Below are 27073 nucleotides of genomic sequence, written 5' to 3'. Positions count from 1 at the left end.
AGAACGACAGCACATGTTTCTCCATGGCATACGCACAGTTCTGGGTGATGTAGGCTTAGGAAACCAATATTGTGTTTTGACGGCACTGAGCTGACCAGGTTTTCCTCACCCTGTTGAAAGATAGTATGAAAGATAAATAGTTAGCTGTGAATCTAGAGTGGTGAAATCTATTCTGGTGGTCATTAGTTAGCTGGTAAGATGTCTTCCAGATAGTGAAAAAGTTAGCTATCGATGACTTTTTTTTTATCTAGATGTAGGTTACTATGGTTGAGTAGTTCTGTAGGTAGTTTTCGGTATTGAGACCACATTGTAATATCTAGATGTTTTCATTATTATGTTGAAGAGCATTGAGGTAATGGCAACCAGTAGGTATTTGTCGGCAGAATTTGATCTTCTTTTTTTCGAATAGGTTGGATACATGCTTGCTTCCACTCACTGGGATAAGTGCCACCTGAATATAGAAGATGGCAGAGACGAAATAAGAGAGTTGTTAGCGTTTAAGTACAGTTGGACAAATGTAATCGGGAGGGAAGACTTCTGGTATCGTGGTTTTTGGTATTATTCTGATATCTTTTTTTTTTACCAAAAATAAATAAATAAATAAACAGAAGATATGCGGTGCTCAGTTTATGGTATGGTAGAAAGCGAGTTGCCTGAGTTGCTGTCTATGCAGAAGTTGGAGGAGAAGGGTGATGCCAATACGTAAGCTTTTTCTTTAGGTGCTGTAAATATTGTAGCATCCGAATGAGAGAGAGATGGAAGGTGGGCAGATGTTGCAGTTGCATCCGATTGCCATTATGAGAGTGTAAGAGAGCACAAGGGAAGGCTTCTGTTTGGACGGAAGGTGAGTTTTCTACCGTCAGTATTTGTGAAGTCAGATTTGGATTTTCCAATGGTTGTTTCGCATTTATTGCGTGCTCCCTCATAGGCTCAGTATGAAACTGGGGTTCTTGTAAGCTATTTTTTGTTTGTTTGTTTCATCTCCCATCTAATTCATTGCACCTTAAATGAACCAAGGCTTGGAATGTGGACGAGAATTTGGAATAGAATAGAGAACTTCGTGCAGGTGAGGATAATTTCTGTGACTGACTCGTTCAGAGCAGGTGCTTGAGTGAGATAAGAGAAAGGAGTAGTTTGACCGTGGAAAGGAAGATTAAAAGTTCCGCATCTTTGTAGCACAAAGGACACGAGTTGTGAGTAGTTTGAGGGGGGAGGAAAAGTTTTGTGTGATTCCTCTCACATAGAACTCAATTAAGTGAATTTAGTTTCTCCTAAAAGAAACTAAATTTAAACTTTATTTATTTCTTATTGTAAGAATAATGCGGCAAAAACGAAAAAAAAAAAAAAGAAATAGAGGTCGAAGAATGCCTTTAAAAGAGGGGGATATGGAGTAGCTTGAAGTTTTGTTATTAGCATAATATGTGCACACTGCTTTGGTGCACGCACACACGTACAATATGGCATGGAATTAATGAAAGGTTGAATAACACAGGAAACAGTTTGTAGTGAAAGACAGAAGAGTGCCGACTGTATCATTCATACTGATCCCCCCGTATTTGCATTTTCTTACGATTTCTTATTGATTTAGTTATTGAAGCAAATAAAAGCATAATTCCTTAAGATCTTTCAAATGTGTCTTTTAAAAACTCGGAGCATGCCAAAAGTTATACGCACATAACAGCAGCAAGATAATCCGGAAAGCTGCTCTGCAGATCAAACAGAGACATTTTCCGAGCCGCTTCAAGCCTTCGATAAGCAGACGGTGGGCTCAGACCGACTGAAATTCATTTCCCGCCGCACACATTCACAAACATTCACGAGTACAGTGTGAATTCGAACCCACTGTGTCATGGAATTTACTTCCATGCGGCAAAAACGAAATTCCCATTGAGCAGTGGATATACTGTCCACAGAGCTAACCTGGTTAGTAAATATATGGGTAAATATATGGGACCGCATCTGAAGACCGCATCCTTCAGATGCGGTCTTCAGATGCGGTCTTCGATTCGGAGGTCGGCGACATTGGTTCTCCACTTTTTTTCCAATCTCGTGCATCTATAGAGTCGGGATGATACTTTTGCACGTTATTACTCCATGCCTTCATATGTCCTTAAAATTGCACTTTCTTCTTTCTTCACAATCTTATTCTAATTTTTTTTGTTTGGTGTTTCAAGTACTTATTGATTGTAAACTTTTCCTCCGAGCTCATCGAAAGGATCCTTCTTCCTCTAAAGAGGTTAGTTTGACTGCTTGTATTCTTATTTGTTTTCCATTATAAGCACTTTGATTTCTCCGATGTAGGTTTTAAGGCCTCTTTGCATTCCCATGTCTTTTATGAACTCTTTCTAAAAAGATCCCAAGCAATAATGATGAAGATGATAGCCTATTGTGAAAGTGTGTTTATGTTTATTGGGGAGTGTTGAATCCTTTTTATGCATGTATTATGTCCTTAATTAAATCTTTTCAGTTCAGTCCAGTGTTTTTTAAGATCCCAATAAGTTTATCATAAGAGAAAGCTTCAAATATTATTTTTCAAAATCTGTGAAGCAGAGGTCGTCCTGGTATATTGCTCAGCAGCTGACGTCTGCATATCATTCTAAAAATTAACACTGTGCGAAACTTCCGCTTTTTCCACTTCCGAGTGCATATTGTCCTTATTAATATCCTTCGGCTATTATTTTATTTATCAAGTCATATTTACTTAATATTCTAAAAACATAATTTCGACACATTGTTCTCAAGCTAAATGTACAGCACATCTCAGTTAATTTGCCTTTCTTGGCATTGGGATGATTATCGTTTTAAAATTTACTTGTCAGTTAACCTGGTGTGTTATTTTTCCTTTCTGTTCTGTAGTGTCTTACTTCAGTTAGAACTGAAGTACCATCGATTTGATTCGATTTTCGATTTTAGTTCTTCTGCATCATCTGAATGCATATCTATTTCTTTTAGTGTTCTAGGATATTTGTCTCTTTCGCACACCTTCCGCTTTTCATATATTCTGCCTTTCAGTTGTTTGTTGCTTTCGTCCTGTGATTTTATTTCAGTTTCGTCATTGGGTGATCCAAGGAAGAGACACACTGTATATAGTTACGTGAAAATGGAGGTCCAAAAAAAAGATATTTAATTTTTTTTTAATTTTAATTTTTGCATATGATTTATTTAAAAAAAGTATAAAGAAAGTTGTGTATGGGATGTAGGTGGATGAGTGGAAGGGGAGTCCATCTTTCCCTTAATCATGTAAATAAATTCTATCAGATTTTCCTGTGTGTATAAGTAGTTGCAAAATTGGAAGTTGAGTGCTACTCGTCGAAATACGAAGTTTTCGCGACACTGCTAATTTAAATGATGCAACTGCAATCTGGTTTTAAAATCAGTAAGAATAAAAGCTAACTGCAAACAATTGGCCAGTGAAATATTTTAAAAATCGAAAACAAAAAAATCAAATTTATGCGATGTCTTTCTTTCTTTTATATCTCCAGTTCCTCCTCCTGACCTTGACCTGACTTCAGCATATGCTTGATGATATTTGCCAAACGGCATTGACCTCATTGAACCTTGCATCTGAAGAGAGAAGAATTTTATAGTGCGCTCATGACCTTCTGACTTCCGGGAGGGAAAGAACGAGGGGAAATCGAAACTGTAATACTCTCAGACACGATTTCCTTCCTTCTCTCTCTCTCTCTCTCTCTCTCTCTCTCGAGAGAGAGAGAGAGAGAGAGAGAGAAGGGAGGTCACGATTTCACTTCCCGGCCTTCAGATCACGTGATTAAGTACATTGTTCTGTGTTTGATTAATCAACTTAAGAATACCAGTGTTCAGATTGCATGGTTTCTTTGAAATGCCATGAAGAATGCTTCAAATCTTTAGAAGGTAACAAAAAGAAGATTTAAAAGACAATAACTAGAAGAAATTTCGGCAAATAATAAAAAGAACAACCACTACTTTCCCATGATTCCTCGCAATATTCTTCACTGCCGTCGCATTCTAGTATGAAACTGAGTAGGTGACCATTCCTGCCTAAATTTCAAGTTTGCTTACACATTTTCTTTATTCTGTTTCAATAGTAATGTTAGTCATTTGGTATAAGTACATTACTCAAAAACTTTGCCACCCTCGGTACTCGTTGCGGAAAATGCAGTTTTGCCTTCATTCCCCACGTATCGACCTCTTTCGAAACCACAGTTGGGACTTGGCGTTCTCAATACTGACGCTAATTCGCGAAAAGTCTGTCAGCACACTCTCGACGTTTTATGAAGTTCGCGTTGTTTCAAGATTTGGACGTCCATGTTTTCCTGATATTAAAGTTTTTTTAGTCAGTGTTTAAAATTCTTGATATTCTTAAATTCTACGGACTAGAGCGACATTACTTTTATAGAAACTAGCGTAAAAGAAGTGATGAACTAATGTGTCATGCAACTATCCTTTCTTGGCTGAACCGGTTGACCTAAGGAGATATCAGATTATTGCATAGTGATATAAGCTGTTCCAACGCTAAGTTGCCACTTCTAGAAATAGTTCTGGACTGTTTCCGTGTTCTAAATTAATATATTAGATCTCCAACATTAAAAATGTGATAAGCAAGCATATAAACAGCTTGAAAAAATGAGTATCTTTCTTCCAAAGGAAAATCTCTTACTGTTAGAGATTCAATATGGATTTCGAGTATCTAAAGAAAGAATCAAGTATCTTCATTAGAAATATTTAGTATAAAGGACCATTAATTTGTTGAGTCTGTCGTATTGAATATTACAGAATATCCTGTTGCGATTTTCGGTTGCCTAACACATTTCGAGGCATATACGAACGACAAATCTGTGCGTGGATTCAATAAGCTGAGTTTAAAGTTATAAAGTAGGACATCGTAAGGTTTCCATCTCATTTTTAATTAATTTGAAAAAAAAAACTTCTAACGCCTTTTATTCCTCAAAGAGAATTGCCCCTTCAGTACTAATGAACTTTTGAGGCATAGTGGGCAGTCATTCTAAATCAAAATCATGACAAATAATCAGTCCAAAACCAAAAGCGAATTTAATAGGTATTTGGGGAAGGAAACTATGGCATACAACTGTTGCCATCTCGTATTCCCTAACCCTAATAGTACGCGTTATTATCTGAAACAGTGTTAGTTCTGTGATCGAATTTCTTGAATTTGTGGGGTTACAAATCCTGCTCGCATATGCCAGTGACTAACTAACCTGGGAATCCATCGAAGAATGACTTAGTATAAGTTCCTCTAGTCAGCGACCACAATCGAACTTTCGACGGTCTTTCTTTGGGTGGCCCTGTACTGTGAATGCAAACAACGTTTCCATAGGGATGCATACGTATGTCTGATTTTCGACTTCATGTATATTCCCATATATATGCCTGAGAATAGTGTTTGATTCTCTAACGCTACAGCTGCCCAACGATAGACTCGATTCAAGTTGGTTTGATTCTAGTCGCTGAACTTTTTCTTGTTCTTTCTTCAGCTAGATACAGAGAAGATGCAAAAATAATGGTCTGTAAGCTGACTTATTATTTGAGAGATAATATATACATTATGTTAAAAAAATAGAATTGGAAAAAAGAATTGGACACCTAGTTGTGGTCAAAAAAATAGCTTTAATTACATTTCCAGTGCCGAGGGGGACCACCTTTGGCCTGAATGACAGCAACTACCCTTCGGAGCATGCTTTCTGATACTTCGCAACAGGAATGTTCTTTCAATCCTCGCGCAAAGGAACGATGTGAAAGACGTCTTTTGGCTTTGAGGGGAGGTCGATGTGTGGCCTGTTAGCAGCAGCTCTGCCATGGTACCCGTAACCTAAGGCATGCAACTCTCCGCGGACGTTCTAGTGCTGACATATGGCATTTATCCCTCTGGCATTTTTCACGTTGACTGACAAGTCTACCGCTGATGACGTGCAGAATGCTCGAACATTCCGCTATTCGATCTCACTCAATGAGTGTCGAGGTGGCCTCCGAGGACGTTTTCCTGCTGTGCTAGCACCATCCATCTACGAACATCGCATTAGCAACGGCGGATTTCGCATATTGAGACGGGTAGCAATGTCACGGACAGAAAAAACAGTGATATGACACCCAACTACCATCCCTCGTTGGAAGTCTGCTAGGTCAGCTGGACGTGGCCTCTTGATATCAGTGCAGTTCAAAGGCATGCAGCACATCCCACATTTTTTACCAGACTTACACAGACACACCCTGAATCTGATAAGATCAGAAATTTGCATGGCACGTAATGTATCCAAATATTTTTGTCAATATAGTGTAGCTATTGGAGTCTCCAGATGGTGATTCTTGTCTGCTCAGCCGGAATGCGTTGATTCCGTAATAACTTTGAGCTCAGCTACCATTGAAGGCTGAGTGCAGACTAGTTGTCCGCTTGCATTCGAAACGTTAATTAGGGTTAAAAGAATCCTGGGAAAATATAAGGCGTTAGAGCATTTATTGTTTTATAAAGCTGTGAAACTTTCAAGTAATTCATGCACTTGGATTTTAGCAACTAAATTATGAATTTGAGAAAGTTACATTTTATGCTTTACATGTAATTTAGGGCTCAGATTATGCTGATGGTTAGAGATAAAAAAAATGTTTTATATTTAACCATTAGCATGTGGTCCGAGCACTATTTTTGTGAGTTACATGAAATTTCACTATCTTATTCGAGGAGGAGGAGAAAAACGATTTCAGCTTCAGTTTACAGTTAGCGTGAAGATCCTTCTAAAGATTCAAAATGAAGTCCTCTCAATAGGTTTTTCAGTTTTAGGAATGCGAAGATTTGGATATGGAAAAAGTTTTGCCTGTAATGTTTCGACTTTTTTTTTTCTTTTTCTCCAAAAGAAGTCTTAAAAGGATTTCGAACAAAAAAAAAAAAAAAAAATCGAAAGAATCATTGTTTGGCAGAAAGTACTGCCATAGAGTGAGTTCAAAATGCGAAGGGAGAATACCTCACTGACTACGAAGAAAAAATTTCATTCTTATTTCTACACACACACACAACGAGGACTGAAAAAAAAAAAAAAACAGTAGAAACCGTGCAAAAACTGTGCAATTCACCAATGCCAATAATGTGTGAAATTACGCTTGTGGTTGGGCTCTAACCGACGGATTGTGGATTGGAATCGCACCGTTCACTTAGAGTTTTGTATCTGTCCTTAATATGTTGGTCGGTGAATTTCGTCACTTGCAATGAGAGGTTACTCGAGACTCGAGGTGGTTTGAAAAAAAGTAACGTGTTTGGCTTGAACAGCAGAGTTTCCGTAACATTTGCACACTGCTTAATACACATATTTGTATTAAGTAGTTACTTAGTGACATTTATGAATGTTATTATCTTTTGAGAGGGCTTGACTATGATTCCTATCCTAGAACAATATGTCTAAATTAGTAATGCTTTCAACGAGACCGAGGATGTTCTGTTATAAACTGGAAATGTTCATCGAAGTAATACCTGAAAAACTGTTTACTGAAGCAACGCGATGTGTTCGTGAGTGTTGCCGTATCTCTGGGCAAAGTTTTCGATGATGGTCCACACTATGCTTCAGCTCCAAGTTGATAAAAACTGCCTTGAAGACGGAGACATTTGCCGAACGAACGTTTTATTATATTTATTTTTATTTTTATAGAGGAGAATTAAGCGGGATTAACATATGCAGCTGCTTATCCTAGGAAAGTAGGAAATTGTGGCATCTGTCTTCCTTTCCTGGCAAGTATTGTGATCTAGTTATACCAAAATGTGAAAAACACTACAGAAGAGATGCTTTAAATCGAAACAGGGCACTCGTAACACGGATAATCTCTCTCTCTCTCTCTCTCTCTCTCCCTTTCTTTCTGTGATATTCAGAAACAATTATTAACCACCAGTTATGAAAAATCATAAAAATATAGGTATTATTTCTGGGAAAATTCCCCTGTTACTCCTCTAAGAAAAATATTATTATTATGTAGCCTATTTTTGTTTAGGAGTACCCCTTTTTTTATAGTGTCATTGGATTTTTACTCAAATTCAAGGGCATTACTTATGTTTTATATGAACAGATATAGATGTAGGAAGGGGAAAAAAAGGTAGGAAGAAAAAATTAGGTCACGATACCGACGAATAGAATACACCAAAGACAGAAACACGAAGCCGGCATGACATAGTCTCCACTTCCAAACGAGCTCCGAAGACGACTCACTGTCGAAACGACTCACACCCCGTTCTTCCACCTCTCACCTTATCCTATAATATCCTTCTTCTTCCCCAAAAATTTCTATGTACATCTCCATCCCCAAAGTATCCTCTGCCTACCTTTAATAATTTAAAAAATATAAAAAACCTGGATTTTTCAAAAAAGTTCAAAAGGTTTTCACACCTCTTGCATCACCAATAATTCTCCCGCATCTCTCAAAATCCCACCTTTCTGATTTCTGAGCCCCCCCTTCCGTTCAGTCATACTTCCTTCCTCCAACAATGAATGTCTATCGCCATACGCGGGGATGCCACTGAAAAAGAAGACAGCCAGCAACATCTCACTAAGGTATGTTCCGGTTTTTTCTTCTTTTCCTCTTCCTATATATTCTTCATATATCTGTCCACATAAAACTTAAGTAATGCCCTAGAATTTGAGTAAAAGCTAATGACATTATAAAAAAGAGGTATTCAATAAACAAAAATAGGTTAAATAGCCATAAAAATAATATCGTAAAAATCTATTTTGAAAGCGTGGAGGATTATCATCGAAGTTCATTATCAAATCAAGGACTAAAATTTTAATGCGAATTTCTGGAGAAAGAAAGAATGAAATATTCTCAAGAAATTTAACGCGTTTGTGCTTTTTGGAAATTCCACTTATTTTATAAGGATATCTTCGACTCTTTATATGTAGAATCCCATTCTAAAATAAATGCAATACATGAACTTCCAGAAATATCGCATTTATTTCTAATTTCTCTGTATTATTCTTAATAGTAGTTCTAATTCCTTTTTTACCAAAAGAGTAAAATTTGTGTTTTGCTTTTCCTAAAACAAAACAGCTGAAAACGTACATGAGCCATTGACCACTAATTATGCTTTAATTACCATGACAATAATTCTAAACACGTTTCCATATTAACATCCTGTTCAGAGGCGACAGTTATTAGATGGCGGTGATATCCATATTAATGTTCCACGAATCACTATTAATGGAACAATAATGATCACTCATCATTGCTTCATTAATACTAATTCACTGCATTATTTTCGAAGTTCACCACAATTAGGCACAGTGAATTTAGAAAATAATAATAAAAAATCATTTTCCGATCGAATTCTGTCCGAATCAAACCTTTTCTGTCATTAAATATTTTTTTCCTTTTTATTCACAGGAAGATGTGAATGTGATTGTTGTAGACTGGGAAAAGGGGGCAGCGATACCTAACTATGTGCAGGCTGCAGCCAACACGCAACTGGTGGGCAAACAGACCGCTGCTCTCATCAACATGATCAACTACGAAAGGGGAACCACCAATTCCGATTACCACCTGATTGGATTCTCTCTTGGCGCACACGTTGCGGGTATTGCCGGAAAGGAGTGTGGAAATAATTTAAGCCGAATAACAGGTGGGTGAGATATTTCATGTTAACAGCAAATTATCTTAAATTATTTATTAAGAGCACCAGATAGCTTGATAAAAGCGGACTTACTTAAGATTAAAAGTTGAAGTTTTTCTTCTTCCTTTTTTTTTTTTTTTTTTTTTTTTTTTTTTTGAGGGATAAAAGTTTACCTTAGTAACCGGTCGCTAAAAATCTACTCTCAAAGCAGAGCGTCCATAGAATTAAAAGATACAATTAGTAGAAAATGCGATTTTATTTTATTTTATTTTTTTACAAAGAAAAATTTCAGTGTTTCGATAAAGCAACACCGTAGTATGAATAACAGGTTCGGAGTACAGAAAGCAATATGGAGGCCCTGCGCATATTAAATACCGGTGGATTACATTCAATTTTATGTTACTTGATACAACGTTGTTATGATGATGTTTTTTTTTTTTTTTTTTTTACATTTCGTACTTTTTGTACCACACAACAACTGTTTTCTGTATACTTATATTCTGTTTTTACTTAATGGAGGAAAAAAAATTTAATTTATTATGACAGCTCTAAGTCGCTAAAATAAACTTTATTCTTTTTTGGTGTAATATGAAGCAATTTTGTTTCCTGAGAAATAATTTGCAACATTGAGAAGCTTCGCGATTAATTTAATATTTTATTCGAAAATTTCAACTGCACACCGTTAAAGTTTCCGTGGCGCTAGAATTCAAAGGAGTGAATTTCAATGCCACTGAATATTTGAAATATTGGATGCTTTTCTTTGAATTACATGAGTTCATTTCTTTAGGTTTTACGTAAACTTATAATTAATAACTTAGAAATTAATTTATTCAAATTCTCCATTAATAACACTAACTTTATTCTAGTTAACTGCTTTCTGCGGCGAGCTAATTGGCATTATTCTAAGCATATTAATTTTTTTAATAAGAAATTAATTCTTTTCAGTTAATTCAGTTAGCTTTTCCTTTAACTTAATTATTTTTACATATCGGTTTGTTGACCAGTTATTGTCTGATTGGCTAAAATACATCAAACCTCGGATTTAACATTAAAAAAAAAAAAACTGCAGGGCTATTGCTGCAGTGTTATTTTTTCTGGTCTTTCTTATTCGTTAAGAGAATAAATAGATACAAATCAGAAATTTATGGAGTTTAGACAAAAATTATTACAGACAAAAATTATAATTCTGGTATAGAAATTCTTGCGAACAGAAATAAAATTTTAGCAGTAAAAGAAAGATCTGTTTTCCAAAATGTCGCTGCGTTATTTCAAAAGGGTAGTTTCATTTCAAATGCGTGAGTACAATACCAGTCGTTTTCATTCAACGATTTCAATGAGTGAAATAAAAAGTATATATATATGTATACGAAATTTCCATTTGCTTGGTTCCTTTGTACTGTTTTACATACAAAACTGCCATATGTGTACCAAGTGAATCATAATCAGTTGTCCGGGGCTGAGATCCCTTAATAAATGTGAAAACACAACTGACGTTTTATGGCATCTAAAAAAGAGATATAAAAATAGGTTTCTCTTTTTCAAAGACTGTTGATTGTCATTTATCAAAACCATGACACATGGGCTTCCTTAATAACTTTGCATTGGATTTTTATAATCACGCATCTTCTAGAATAAAAGCATATAATCTTGCTTCCAACATTCGTTTTTACGGGATTTTATTATTATTATTACGTAACTCCTCCAAGGAGGCCAAGGACTCATCATGGGAGGGCACTCTACTTTACTTCGCTAAATACATCTCACCTTCTCCACTACTACTATTGAATTCTTCTACTACGACATTACTACCATCAACCGCCCATCATCACCAACAAGAGCATTTTTTTGTCTGTAAATTGTTTGTGTTTGAAGGCCGATTTGTCTGTACGTGGGATCAAAATACCCTGCTACCTCCGTATGAGATCGACTAACTCACCTTAAACTGAAACATCCCGCATAAGGATTTCCCTCGTCACGACGAGAATCGAACTCAGGTCTTTTCCAGTCGAAGAGCGCAATATTCCACTGTTCTTCCCAGTGGCGCACCCAGAGGGGGGGAAGTGGCCCGGGCACCCCCCAAAGAAAAGGAAAAAACACTAGAAAAATTTCCAAAAATCTTTTCCTAATTAAAATTCAATTTTTTTTTTTATGTTGTGTGCTACTTATGAATTAGCGATCACTGCAGATGCTCAGTTATAGGTCGCATGCGATGTGTAGTGTGTATTCGCAAAACGTCTACTCAACTCGCCCCCCCAAAGGTTAAATCCTGAGCGCTCGGCCCCCTCCAAGATTAAATCCTGAGTGCGCCAATGGTTCTTCCAATTAATCTGCGGAGGCACTACTTTCATTTACTCCATGGCTTACTGATAAAATGAAACTTCACGACGGTTCCACTCGCTGTTTTGTTTTTACCGATGACGTTTTCAGATTCTCTGATACCACCTCAATCGTTACTTCTCTTCGTTATTCTCAGTATTAAATGGATAATGATCTGCAAATGACAGATGTGCCTTTTTGTTTTCTGTTTACTCACATCTGAAATGCTTTAATTGTATTTCTCTAACGGCTGCTTATAAATGTAGAAAGCGCATCTTACCTAAATTCAAAAAATTGATGAATTTAAAATGAAGTTTTTTTGTCTTTAAGAGCACACTTATAATTTTCCAAAGGCATTTTCCACAAGGAATTCCTCCCTCCCCCCGTCAAATTGACAACGGCAAGTTTTACTGTGAGGTTTTGAAGCGGCTCAGGGAGAGCATTTGGCGCTATCGTCCAGACAAGTGGAAGAACAACAGGGTGCTGCTCCAATAGCACTGGCTTCCCAAAACACGACATTCATTCCCCCTCGTAAAAATCACAGATCCACAGAACAGTATTCACATTGAATGCTGTTCTCCCATTTGGAGCGATGCCCTGAGAGTTCCTTAGAAGTACCTGACTCAGCACAGAAGAGAGTGATTATGTTGCTTAATGAGCTGTTTATAACCACTTTGCCCTCTGTCATAACACAGGAATCTTACAAGCCAGTTGCTCATTTTTCTTACTGTCAACTTTAACAGATATTCGGTAATAGCGACACACACTCTGCTCTATGTTGTGTGAAAAAATTAGATAAAAATAAATGCATAAAATCTTGTCTAATAAAAAGTATATCTTAATAAAATCTGATGATGTGCACATTATCGTGTTCTCCGGTGTTTTTTTTTTTATTATTTTAGTCAATTTTAATGTTAAAAAGCGTAGCATCGTGTTCCTAATGTGAAAAATTCAAAATACTATTGAACAAGAATTCCCCAATGACTTCCTCTTCATTTCCACTACGCCCTGTTTAGCCGAAGGGCAAAGGCAACTTAAAAATTCAAAAATTACTTGATATGGTCATGGTCATTACCTCTTTGCCCATTGACAGGAGGGGAAAACATTTCCTTTTATTTTCAGCGAAACATCACCTGTGGAAATTTAGTCAGATTGCAATGCCCATGTATCCCGAGCTCAATAACTTCTATAATCTGTACCTGAAACAGATCTCTTTGCTACATTTCAGTGAGGTGAGGACAACCTTTTCACTTCAGTGGTACCAAAACACAATCCTATTTCACGCAAGACAGGGAGAGACAGAGAAGGAGAGACAGAGAGAGGGAGGGAGGGAGAGAGAGAGATGGGGGGAACGCGTCTCCTTCCCTCATTTTTGATAATTCCCAGATCTCTAGATATCTAGGGGCGATGCCCTGAGAGTTTCCTAGAAGTACCAGACTTAGCACAGAAGAAAGCAATTATGTTGACTAATGAGCTGACTCTGGACTGACTTCTAGCCTCTTCTGGCATAAGCATATCACATCCATAGCCTCCTCGTCATCCAGAAAACTAAGTGCTCTTTTTCACTCACAACGTTATTTGTCGCCATTACAAATCCCAAGTATTTCCTGCCTAAGAATAAGGTTCACACACTGTGGTTTGGTAATCCGCCAAAAAACAAAACACATAGACGTACTGTATCCGCCCTCCTGTGCCTCTTCTGTAGTTACTTTCACGTCAGTCTGTTCAGCGCCGAGCAGTCTGATACCATTTCTCCAGTTTCTCTCAAAGCCATAAACACACGAACAGCTGCTGGTTCCAGCTCAAAACACCAAGCAACTTCTCATCCTCATCTTTCATGCCTTCTACTTCAGTACTCTGGAATAGTTTTCTACTCACAGTTTACCCTTACGACTACAGCCACAAGTTGTTCAAATATATATAGGTGGTTACTAAAATTACTAAAATTACTAAAATTAAGGGGATATTAAATCCCACATAGTTTTAAAACCGAATAAGAAACTCAAAGATAGGAATCAGAGAGTTTCTTGCCGAATATAGTAAACTATAAAGTATCGGCGAACACTAGCGTTAGCCAATGCAAGTGATCCTAGTACGTAGTACAATCACGGGCAACTCGTTGCAAAGGTGTGTAAAGTTCAGATCGCTATTCTTAGGTATTTTCCATAATGTAAAAACACATTTCCAAGGAAATGTATGCTGTTATTACATTATGGAGGGAGGTCACTACCAAGACCGGTTTCAGCCTTTTTTGAGGCTTCATCAGTGAGTAGCTAGACTTAATACCGAAGTGTAAGCTCTTTATACTTTATATATTAGCTTTTTATATTAGCTCCTTTATACTTAAGTATATATAGGTGGTTCAAAATTCCACTTACAAACTTTGAGGGGAGGTAGAGAACATCAAAATCAACCATATTCACATAGGAAAGCATGACCAGAAACGTCACCCGAAAGTGATAAGTGGTGCTGTTTGCCAGCGCTCCAGGTGAGCAATTGGGGCTTCCTCATTCAAGCTTTCGACGTCGTAAGAAGAACATGCGTCGTTTTACGAATGCTGAGATAGCAGACATGCACCTCGTTTACGGGTTAGCTGACGGTAATGGATGAGCCGCTGTACGAATGTAACGCGAAAGGCACCCAAACAGACGTGTACCGCATCACCAAATGTTTGTGCATTTGCAGCAGAATTTGTGTGACTATGGATCATTCAGGGATCGCAGGCATGATAATGGGAGGCCACGATCGACGCGAAATCCCGCCATGGAAGAGGAGGTGTGTTGCATGCGATGGACAATAATCCAGAGACAAGCACATAAACCGTTGCCTCTGTTATAGGAGTGTCTCGATCCAGTTGCGCGTTTTGCACTCTGAGTCCATTGAATCCATTTCATCTGCAACGGGTTCAGTTACTGATGGCCGAAGATTATCCTCGACGTGTGGAATTCGCTCAGTGATTAATGCAGAAAAGTGCCGTAGGCCCGGATTTTCCAACTAGTGTTTTGTTAACGGATGAAAGCTGCATTTATCCGAGAAGCAGGCTTCAATCACCGCAATGTAGCATGTCATCGCTGTGCGATCACATGCTACACAACAACGCTTCGCCATTAATGTATGGGCAGGTAACGTCGCTGACTGTTTAGTCTGCCCATACCTGTTACCACCCCGACTGGACTCCCAGAAATATCTGGAAGAAGTTCTACCGGATTTACTGAACAATTTTCCAATGACTGTGCGTCGGCAGATGTGGTTCCAGCACGACGGGGCTCCAGCCCATTTTGGAATTTCTGTGCGTCAGTATTTGGCAGTTCCTTTGGGGCTCGATGGATTTTGCGTGGTGGACTCGTCGCAAGGCCCCGCGCTCACCTGATTTATGGAGCATTGATTTCTTTCTATGAGAGACCCTGAAAGCCATTGTGTACGAAACGCCTGTTGCCTCTGACATGGACCTCGTGGCAAGAATCGCCATCGCCGCTGCTAATATCCGGGACACTTTAGGTATTTTCGAAAATGTACGGCAATCAATGCGTCGTCGGTGTCAGGCATGCATCACTGCTGATAGTCGTAACTTTGAGCACCTGATGTGAAACCATATTATGTATCCAACTACTATTGAACTGTTCAGTTACGCCTAATAAAGTTTTTTACACTACTTACTGCCTTGTGTTATTTCTGTATCTTTGTGTCTCTGTTAGTACCTTCCGGCGGCGTTTCCGGTCATGCTTTCCTATGTGAATATGGTTGATTTTGTTGTTCTCTACCACCCTTCAAAGTTTGTAAGTGGAATTTTGAACCACCCAGTATACATATACCAACAGGTTGCCTCTTTCGTTTTGAATTTTTCGTTTTCGTTCACGGTTTATAAATAAAAAATAAAAAGTTTCCACCAATTAGATTAAATTGGAATCTTAATAAAAGAAAAGTGGTTTTTTCCTCCTTTGCAGGTCTGGATCCCGCGGCCCCTTTATTTGAAGGCTATGATACGAAAGTACGTTTAGATGCATCGGATGCCAAATTTGTCGACGTCATACATACCAACGGCGAAAAATTTATGAAGGGAGGACTGGGTGTGTATGAGCCAATAGGGCATGCTGACTATTATCCAAATGGAGGACGTGTTCAGGCGGGCTGTAATAATATTTTCTTCGGCGCCTTAGCGGATATCATTTGTAAGTATGATTTTCGCATATCAGACATAATCTCTGTTTATTTTTCAGTAATTTATTGCAAGCTGAGGTTCGTAATTAACGGAATTAAACAAAAAATAACTAACACTGCGTTTATAGGTCGTAATAGTTATTTAATTAAACCTACTGGTGGCTTCGTCTGGATTAGGAAGAACAGATAAATATACAATTAGCAGTAAATATGAATCATTTGTCAATGCAGCATTTTAAAGATACTTTTAAGATCTTTATATCTTATATCTTGGCTAAATGGGTAAATGTTTATATCTTGGGTAAATTCTTCACTGCAATATGGTTAGGTTAGGTTAGGGCGGAAATTACTAAAACAATCTGCTTCTTTTGTTCTTCTTCTTCTTTCTCTTTATAGCGCTTTATCTCGCTAGAGCAGGGTCCGCTATGATTATGGGACTGTGGGAAACCCCAACCGGCTTGTCGCAGTCTGGCGTTTCAGGGGGGAGGGGATAATTTTTTTATGACTGTACAAGTGTGTGTTCACGGGGCCGGCTTGCCTGTTCTGGAGAACTAAAACCTCGAGTTTCCGGGCGAAAAAAAAAAACCATCTCCAGATGAGACCTGCTAACTTACTTATAGTCGAAAGAGTCGTTCATGCTTTGAACGGGAATTGAACCCAGGTCTTTCCGGCGAAATGGTCCTTCGTCTATGCTGAGCTATGAAGACTCAAATCTGCTTCTTTTGATAACAATACAAAATAAAATAATCACTGCTATAACCATTATCTCCGCATATTCAACTTGTCACCCGTTTGCCATTCTTAAAATTCGTAAAAGTAAGAAATAACATCGTATTTGTTTTTCGTATATAATATAGGTTACGGTTTAATTGACGGAATTTGCTGGTAGGTTTTTCACAAATCTTTTGAGAACTTAGCAACAAGCGGCTACAATAAACTGCCTAACGAAATAAAGTTTGTAACATCAGGTTACACTTTCTGAAAAAGATTGAGAGACTACCTCACGGGACTAAATAATGTTGACTTTTATAGAAAATTACTCTAAATCTTATTATGTCTCAATTAAGGTCATTTACATTTTTTATTGACTGTGTCGCCTACATTTGTATTTTTATTGTGACCAATATGACTACTGCCTTGGTTACATACATCGTACAGTTCTTTCTAATCAACTTCCATTTTCGGTTCTTTATTTCTGTCTTTCTTTAACTATCAATCACTATATCACCACTTGGAAAATAATTGTGGGATATTTTTATAACATATGTAGTATATTTTTACTATCTATTGTTCTAAATACTTACTACATCTGTTGTATCATATTTTCAATTGTATACTGCACTGGTGTCCAAAGCACTTACTACATTTTTACCTGTATATGAAAACCTTTTGGTCTACAGCCAAATGTGAACATACATTTGTTGACAGCATAATAAAAAATTACATTACACAAAAAATGTGCTATAAACTTCTTACAGATTAAATCAAACTGGCCAACTCCTCCTTCAGAACATGAATAAGGCCTTGTTTATTTTCTATAGAGGAATTTCGAGAGTAGCAATGCGATGCGTCTCCATATTGCGTCCCAAACGTGTTCTCTGGAATTGAAATCTCGGATAAGTTCCGACCACTGGATTCGATTAATATCCTCGGTCTGCAGAAGTATCTCAACTGTTCGTGTACGATGTGATGTGACATTCACATTCATAAAAATGAATTCTTCGCCTACAGCACCACTGAACAATCGAACATGACGTTGAAGAACTTCGTTGTAATGTCGTTCACCCGCCATAGTTCTTTTATCCACCACTTGTAGCTCGATGCGTCCATTAAGCATAATGCCTCCCCTCACTATGATCCCAGCATTGTCGCATCTATCCCTCTCAAGAACATTCTCGCGATGATAAGCGGACTAATTTCACGCAAGATCAAGTGTCGTCTAAAATCGGAGGAAAGACTAAAACGACACTCATCTGTATAGTACATTAGCTCATTGGTGTCATGTCCAATTTTTATGCACACAACACCACTGCAAACTGAGCTGTGGATAAAAGATAAAGGAATAAAGGAGTTGTGGAGAAAGGCTACGATGAGCTGTGGATAAACGAACGTAGACGAATTGCCGCAATTTGTATAGATATCCGGGTTCCTATGCTTGCAAACTTATCTACCATGGTGAGTCGATTACGTTTTGCTGTTATAACCAAACCTATTGCTTCATGATCTGTGGTAGAACGAGGCGACCTTTTCGCAAACGTGTGGAACACATTACATTGGTCTGAAACGCTGCCCAGAGCCTGGATATATTTCCAGACTCTCTGGCAATATCAGTAGTTCTGAGAGCTTCTTCAAGCTTTCCAATAATTTTTCCTCGCGTGAAATTATCTAGTGATGTCTTTGAGACATTTCAAGACATTTAAAGTTTGCAGTGAAATAGTAAAGGAAACATATCATCGACCTATTGGAATAAAAAGGGGTCAGTATGCCCCAGAATAAAGAAAAGGAAGGGTGAGGAAATGACAGTGAGGTTGAGGTGAGGTGGAGGAAAGGATAGAAGAAAAGGAGGGAGGAAGAATAAAAAATAGACCTCAGCTGACAGTGCTCATCTTAATAGCTGAATGCTATCAGATGATAATTCTTTTCTCCACAACCAAACGTCTGTCTCACCAGATGTAAGGACCACGAGGTAACTGGTGCCTAGGTGATCTGCCACCTTCAGGGTGGACCGCCTCGAGTTGGCCTGCGCTGCCTGGATTCTCCCTCCGTGGGAGACCGTGGAATAAAATTGACAGAAATACACTCCAGAAATAAGACTAAGAGTGGAAACACTTCTGCTGATAGAAGATAATAAAGCAGTAGCAAATAGAGTTAGTACACAGATGGGAGGTGTACACCATTGGTTGTTTAAATCCGGTTTCACCCAAAGTCTCTCTCTCTCTCTCTCTTGATGTAAAATCCTTCTTCAGGAACCATAGAATCTGTAAAGCACTATCCGAGAGAGTTGCAACAAGCTAGGAGGATTAGCATTAGTAGAAAAAATTTTCCTTTTCTTCCATATGTGGTATTTTATCTCATTTATTATACATACTAGTAACTTTTGTTTGTTGGTAAATGGCAGAGCGAACTGCAGGTGGATGACTTGTTCCTGCAGTAGTGGGGAGGTTATGTGGAAAATGTCGCTCAACCTCCTCCATATGATGTTGAATGGATGACACTCGTAGAAGGCGTTCTCAATGGCGGCCAGGCTCCAGCAGAAGTCACAGAAGGAATTCCTAGTGTTTGGAACCTCCAGATGTTGAGATTAACTGAAAGGTTTCCATGGACTGTCCTCCACGCCAGATCCTTTCTCGATGGCTAGCCTCGATATTTGATGAAGTGACCAAATAAGATGGTGTTGTTGGTCCCTAAATCCGGAACTTCGGATTTAGGGATCAACATACGGAGAATGTGGAAATGTTGGTATGAGGTGTTGCTGTTCTGAATGTGGGTGATGTTAACACCCGAGGAGCTGAGTTGTTCTATTAGCTGGCCAAACCTGTTGTATTCTTCAGGGACAACTTCTGCTTTGGGATCTTCGTGGTTTGTGATCCCAAACAGGGGAAGGTTGAGACCCAAGAAATATGGAACAGGATAGTTGCAAAGATGGTTGGGTTTCTGTATCCTGTTAAGATGGAAAGCGGTATTGCTCAGGTATCTGATGTTCAGAATGAGGAGATCGAAGCCCCCCAGTTGCTCTGGAAGTTGAAGGATCTTGATATCAACTTCCTTGCATAGATTGCAGAAATTCTTCTGGGGTTTCTTATATATCCGTTTTTCGTGATCCTCGCTGATGTTGCTGATGTTGACGACGTATTGGCAGGCTGGACTCAGGATGGTTTTGATAACTGTGACTCTGAGGTAAATGACAGCTGTCCTTTTGACCATTCTTTGAGACTCTCAACTGTTTTAGCTATGAGATTTTCAATGTAAAGTACTGCAAATGGAGCTGTGCTGAAAAGGTAACCCCAAGATGGTGAGGGGGTCTTCTCTAGGGACGAGACCAATAGGGATGCTGTTTGGGTCCTAGACTACCTACATTTTGATCTTGCTTTTGTCGGGATTGGATGTTAGTCCCGAAACTTTGAACTTCTTTAAGATGTTGAAGAAGCACCTGATGAAGTCGTTGTTCCTGAGGGCACCCACCATGTTATCCGCATATGCTATTACTTTGGAGTCATCCGTGGTGAGAGGTAACGGAATCCCTCTAACAGCACGTGAGTTGTTGATCGTTTGTAGGAATGGCTCCAGAACTCCAAAAAGCAGCGGACTGAGAGGACAATCATGTTTGACCCCTTTCTGGATGTTAATAGGGACCGATAAATGTTCATTGATAAGGAGGCTGATAGAATTGTTGTTGTAACCGCCCTTAATGATGGAAAGAAATCTGTTGCTGACTCTGATTTTCTGAAGGATGAACAGAAAGCAATGACGGAGGCTCTCAAACGCTCGGTTCAAATCGATGGACAGCAATGCCATCGGGTACTTTTTGATGTTGACCAGACGTTCGCTCGTCTGGTCAACATACAAAAGTACCCAATATGTAATGTACCCAATAGGTAATGAGGTACATCATCAACAGCATGCAGGCGTATGGTGTTTCAAGCCGATCGATACAGTTTAATCTCATCCTGGTAATAGAACTCTTCCGATCGGCCGGGAACGCCATATACCTGCATGCTGTTGATGATGTACCTCATTACACAGGATCATCGCCTGTGTTCTGAACACGTGCGATGGATCTTGTAGTCCGTGTTCGTCCGTGTTCGTCAACCGTGTTCGCCAGCATTGCTCTAGGTGGAGCAATGCTGGCTGACAGGGTTGATGAAGCTTGGCAGAGAACAGGGACAGGAAATCTGGTGTAACTTCCAGGGGCCCTGACGAATATCAACTTTTTCTGGATACTGATAAGTGAGCATAACTAGTTTGTGGTCTGGGATGTTTGCATTGATGTTAACATGCCTTATGGTCTTGACTCTAGAGACAAGAGATTGTGACAGAATAAAGTGGTCGTGCCTTGTGCCGATTCCTCTGCCTATCCAAGTGTAATCCCGACAGTAGGGATTTTGAATTCTCCAAGATGCAGAGCTGTAAGCTAGACATTTCTTAAGTGGGTTTTTAGTTATCTGCAGCCAGTAGTGGCAGTACTGGGATTTCTCCCTACTTTATCCAATGCCGGGTTCATCGCGTAGTTAAAATCCTCCATCAGGATAGATGTTGATTAACCTAGTGGTACAGCCCCTGTTCTTCCATTCGGTGGTGAGTACGGATTCTGCATCCCTCTGGATGTTATGGAAGGCTCTGAGAATGGAATACTCCAATAAGTGCTCCGACTCCGGTGCTGTTTCTTTTGCCGAAACTCCAAAACGATGTGGCAGAGTACTTTTAGCTCATTTCTTGCATATCTCTATAGTGAAAGAAGAGAGTTTCTTGCAGGAAAGAGCCTGGTGTTAAAGGCTGGCATTGTCTTCCACATCTCGTCTTGTTTTGATGTTGAACTGAGCCTTCTGATGTTAGCCGAGGCCGAGGCAACAGAGAAGGGGGTTGCTGACCTAGGTCTTTGATTCTTAGATGTTTGAACCTGGTTATTTAGTGATTCTATCCGTAATGTCCGGAATGTCCACACGGAGGCGGAATGTCCACACCCCTACAAACTGGCATCTAGCTTCGAACACGAGTCATTCAACAGAGAGGATTTCGAACTCGTGTCGAATTTTTTTTAAATCCTGAAACTAGCTATTTTATTGTCCGATGTTTTAAAGTCATAGCAATTACTCGTAAATTGCGAGCCAGCATATTTTTTCATCTTTGCTTAGATGCTTTCATGTCCGAAGAAGAAAAAAATCATAGAAGCCTCTCAGGGTATTCTGGAGTGGCTTCTATGATTTTTTCTTAACATTAGCAACATGAGAATCCAAAATGAAGGAGGAAACCCCCTCCTTGCAGAAAAAACAAACAACTACCACCTCAAAAAAACCCCAAAAAAAATCTTCTTCCTTTTTTTGTGGTTCTTTGGGGTGGTGGCTGTTTTTTTCTCTTCCTCGATTTGCATTTGTTGTTAGCTGCAGGGAGGGTCTTAGGTTCTTCAGTAACAGATGTATTCTCCTTTGATGTTGTTGAGGAGTTTTCTGCTGGTGGAATGCTGACTTTGTTCTGTTCATCTGTTACCGTTTCTAAAGCTGTTTCTTCTGTGGCCGATGGTGGGGTGGTAGTGGCGGAAGAGGAAATTGTTGCCTGAGCGTATATTTTCGCTTTCGAGGTCTTTTTTATTTACCCCAAGATTGTTTGGGTAAAGATCTTGTCCTCTAACTTTTTTGAAAGAGCTGGGAATTCACTTGCATCTCCGACAGGCTGCGGGTTTAATGGCGCACCTTCCCGTTTGCGAATGTGCACAGAGGACATGATGTTATTTATCGGGATAGTCCAATGTTGACAACCTAGTCAACATTGCAAAATCTGTACATGGATACTGGTAAACATTTGTACATGGTGAAAGTGACTTCACCGGAGTACCATGCGAGGTCTTCTTTGGAAATGTTCTTTTTTATGTTGTTCACTTTTCCCCATTTCCTGAAATTTTGAATGAGCGCATCGTCTTCGGCCTCAAGGTGACGCTTCCACATTCCATGGGGAAGCGCTCAATTTTTAATTGTCTCACCTGAGAGCCTACCGTAGTTGGTATGATGTGCTTCCCCTGGACGGAGAACCCTCAAGAAGTTGGTCCCTCGAAGCAATGTTTTTAAATACTATTAAAAATCGTCCCCTTCCATATATGAAGGAGTAGATGTTATCAGCTCCGGTCTCCTTAGATGCTTTTGTGAATACTCTGGGTTGCTCGCATCCCGGTATCTCTAATTCCAAAGTCCTGGTCCTGTTGGAAGGGGATTATCTTACTCATTTTTCTGGTACTCTGTGTCTAAAAAGAAAGAAAAAGAATTATGAGTCGTAAGACTCTGTTTGATCCCGTAGCGTTGGACACGCTACCAGCCATAATAGTAAGCTTGGTATATAAAAGATAACAACGCTAGTGGTTATGAAATGAGCACGGAAATGAGCGCAGGCCAAACTTGTATGTCGCACAGTAAGATGCCACGAAAAGAGCTTCCTTCAAACACAATTCGTTTAGCGCAGCCTTTTGCCTTTTATCATGTTGAGTGCTACTACGTCACCTTTGCTCGCGATTCGTAGATTTGAACGTCCGCTTTCTACTCGGTATCGTTAGTTATATAAATTGCCACAAGCTGGTTTCGTCTGAATCAGCGGTTGTAATCTTCAGAAATAGTGTTCGCAATTTGATTTTTATTTATTTATTTTTATTTTTTTTTATTTGGACATCAGTGTACTTTTTCAGTGTTAATAAATTTCAATTTTCACTTTCAACTTAATGTACAGTTTATTGCTTACTTTTATTTCCTTCTTTTTGTTAGTTTCTTAGTAGCAAACAGGACTTATTTACACTTCAACTAATCTTGCCTTTGTAAAACTGCCCTCAGCGTAATGTTCGTAGCATCCACGGGTGACAACTTCTTCATGAAAAACATGGAATTACAGAATATAACGCAAAACTAGTCAATTAATGGAGCTCAAAAATTTCAGAAGCACACATTTTTGGATTTTTGCCTCCATAACTCCTTCGGTTCCATAAGGACCGTTTATAAGTTGCCTTCGAGGCGGGGAACTAGAGTTCACTAGTTCAGAGCTGAATGGGGTTATATAAATTGCATTATATAAAATCCATAGGAAAAGTCGTTAACTATAATTTTTGAATGGATTTGTTTGTTTCTAACCTTTCTTTTTTAGCTTGCTGATTTATTTTTCCGTGCCAAAGTGGCAGCACACCAGAGAATGAAAATTTTCCAGTATTTCACTTAGCAAATAAACGAACATAATTGTCATCTCAGTGGTCTGTCACAACTATGTTGCTTGGCTTTTTAAAAAACCTCATTAATGCTATCATTAAGGCATTCAGTCCTGCCTGTCTTCTCTTCAGTTAAATATGCCATTTTTAAGGCATGTGAGCAGTTTTTAACCTATACACTATGTCGATAAAAGTATCTGAATGCCTAGTTGTGATTTAAAAAAAATGCCTTTTAATAACATTTCCCGTACCGAATGGGACCACGTTTGGCCTGAATGGCAGCAAATACCCTTCGGTAGTTTCTTACAACCAATTTCTGATACGACGCGACAGAAATATTCTTCCATTCCTCTGGCAAAGCTATCTGATTGCTGATACTGACGATGGCCGCTGTGGTCTGGAGCTGATTTGGCGTTCTAATTCGTCCCAAAGATTTCCGATAGTTGAGATCTGGACTCAGAGTCCAGACCTCAGACTGGCCGGCCAGTCCAACACTTCAACGCTCTTTCATGGAAACGAGTCTCGGACACAAGTGCAGTACAGCATGGAGCATTGTCGTGCTGAAACATGCAATGATCACTCCCGAAGTATTTCCACAATGTCGAAACATGAAGTTGTCCAATAATGTCCGAGTGTTCAGCACATGTCATGGTTTGGGGCACATCCACCAATGGATCAACCCCATCCGCCTGAACACCGCAATACCATTCCCGACCCTCTACTATACTTGACATTTTGAGTGCAGCCCTGCCGGAACCGTTTTCCGGGTAATCGCCAGATCGAAAATCAGAGCGAAACATTTAGAAGTGTGATTCGTCGCTGCACTCAACCCTTTTCCAGTCATCTACGGCAGTGCTTCCCAAACTTATGGATGCAAAGGCCCCTTTGGAAACATTAAAATATTTCACGGACCCCCATCGAAAAACAGAATCGTAATACAGACATACATTATTATAATATTTATTGTAATTATATTCAATACAATTTATATTCAAGATTTTGTGTTTGTAATCTTTTTTGTGTTTCTTATCAATACCTTTGAAATGAAACTTATATGAATAAGCATATATTTACTAATATTCATGAATCGCTGAAATACGCAGGAAGCAAAATTTGTGAGCCAACGCCAATGTGTGATTTTTCATTAAAATATAAAAAAAAACAAAAAGAAATAATAAAAATTAAATACAGTTCTTTTAAGATTAAAAAAATCTACTTAGTCTTAAAACATTTTAAATTTGTTTTCATTATTTCACGGCCCCCCTTAACAAAACTAACAGCCCCCAATGGGGGCCACTGTCCACAGTTTTGGAAGCGCTGATCTACGGTACAGGAACGATGTGAAAGACACCATTCTAAATGTCGTTTTACGTTGTGGGTTGTTGTTGGGGGGGGGTGATGTGTGGCTTGTTCACAGTAGCTCTGCCATGGTTACTTAAGGTATGTAATTCTGTGTAACAGTTCTAGCTCTTATATATGTCCTTGCAGCATTTTCCAGGTTGACAGAGCTCGCCGATGTCGGTGAGTGAGTATCTGTGACCTCTCGAGGCGTTTTCCTGCTGTGGTAGCAACATCAACTTTCCATCTACGAATGATATAAGCAAAGTGGATTTCGGTATACTTAGATGGATAGCAATGTCACGGACAGAAAGACTACTGATGTGGCACCGAACTACCATCCTCATTTTGGCAGTCTGTCAATGTTAAATACAGTGCAAAACATGCAGCACATTCCACCTTTTATTACCAGGCACTTCCTGAATAATCTGATGTGGTACCGAACTACCATCCTCATTTTGGCAGTCTGTCAATGTTAAATACAGTGCAAAACATGCAGCACATTCCACCTTTTATTACCAGGCACTTCCTGAATAATCTGATGTGGTAGGATCAGAAATTTGCATGTCACTTAAGATGTACAGATACGTTTGTCAACACAGTGTAATCTATAAATGAAAGCACCGATATGAAATGATGAAAGCAAGATGATATGAAAGCAAGATGGCAAGCGTTTGAAAAATCTTTCCATTGCAGTATCTTTCTTTTGTAGCTATAGGATTCGTTCAAATATTTTTCTGATTCCTTGGATAATAAAAATCACTTTTTATCAAAACTACGCTTAAATAAATTACGCTAAGTAATTCAGCTGGAAGTGCTTCTTCTTGGGATTCTGTTCAAAGGGATCGATTATTTAAATATTTTAAATAGCTTTAAAAGTTCTTTTCCCTGCAGTGCTTCATCTAACATGCGCTCCGCAATGTCAGAAGAGGTCTCAACATTGACATTTCGATTTTTGTCGTGGAAAGAAACTTTTGTAAAGGCTTATCTCTTATTGAAATATTCAAAATTTACCCAAAATCAAAGTGCACTAAATCTTGATTTGCTACTAAAAACATTTTTTTGCATCTCATGCAGTGGGAAGTGGGAGTGTTTGCTTTCCCTCCCACAAGGCAGGTTCGGAGGCCTTAAGGTGGCAGCCCCAACACCGAACTCACCCTGCGAAAGGTTGGCAGAAGGAAAAATAGGATGGATTTAATCGTAATTGATCCGGCTACTTTACAGGACTTCTCTTTGAAAAATTAAAAATAGCTACTTGGAATGTCCCCTGGAATCACACACAAAATTGATGAGCTAAACAGAGATAAACATAGAAACATTGATATAGCAGCAATAACTGAGCCAATAAAGAAAATGAAGGGATCACAAATTCTTGAAGATTATGTCATGATCTCCTCTGGAGAGTTCCAGAAGACAAATGAACTTCATCTGGGGTTGCAATTTGGATTAATAGAAAATGGAAAAACAACATTTTAGATTATATTTGGGTATTAGAAAGAATAATCAAAGTTAGAATGAACTTATGAATCAAACATTCAATATTTTCCGAATTTATGCACCAGTAGATGGAAAAGAGGAAGAAACAGAAGAATTTTAGGAAAAACTTCAGGAATGTATTGATGAAACAAATAAAAATGAAGCAACAATCTTGATGGGAGACTTCAACGCTAGAGTGGGAAATAACCCAATAACAGGATGCATTGGATCAGAGGGAAAATCAGTAATCAATAACAATGGAATTTTATTAAGGGACTTCTGCATATTTAACAATCTAAAAATCAGCAATA

General features: G+C 38.8%; 1 protein-coding gene across 2 annotated transcripts in view; it reads left to right on the top strand.

The window, feature by feature from the left end:
* LOC150101254 (pancreatic triacylglycerol lipase-like) overlaps positions 1–27073 on the top strand; it is a 64192-nt gene that overhangs the window by 15108 nt on the left and 22011 nt on the right. For both annotated transcript variants that reach the window (XM_090401130.1, XM_090401131.1), the window contains exons 3-4: positions 9355–9589; positions 15841–16065. In XM_090401130.1, the coding sequence (XP_090257256.1) occupies positions 9355–9589; positions 15841–16065 (460 nt within the window). The remainder of the gene's footprint in view (positions 1–9354; positions 9590–15840; positions 16066–27073) is intronic.

Source organism: Typopeltis vanoorti, chromosome 12 (genome assembly GCF_054136105.1).
Source record: "Typopeltis vanoorti isolate ZY-2024b chromosome 12, IOZ_Tvanoo_1.0, whole genome shotgun sequence".
NCBI lineage: Eukaryota > Metazoa > Arthropoda > Arachnida > Uropygi > Thelyphonidae > Typopeltis > Typopeltis vanoorti.
This window is presented reverse-complemented; position numbering and strand designations above follow the sequence as displayed.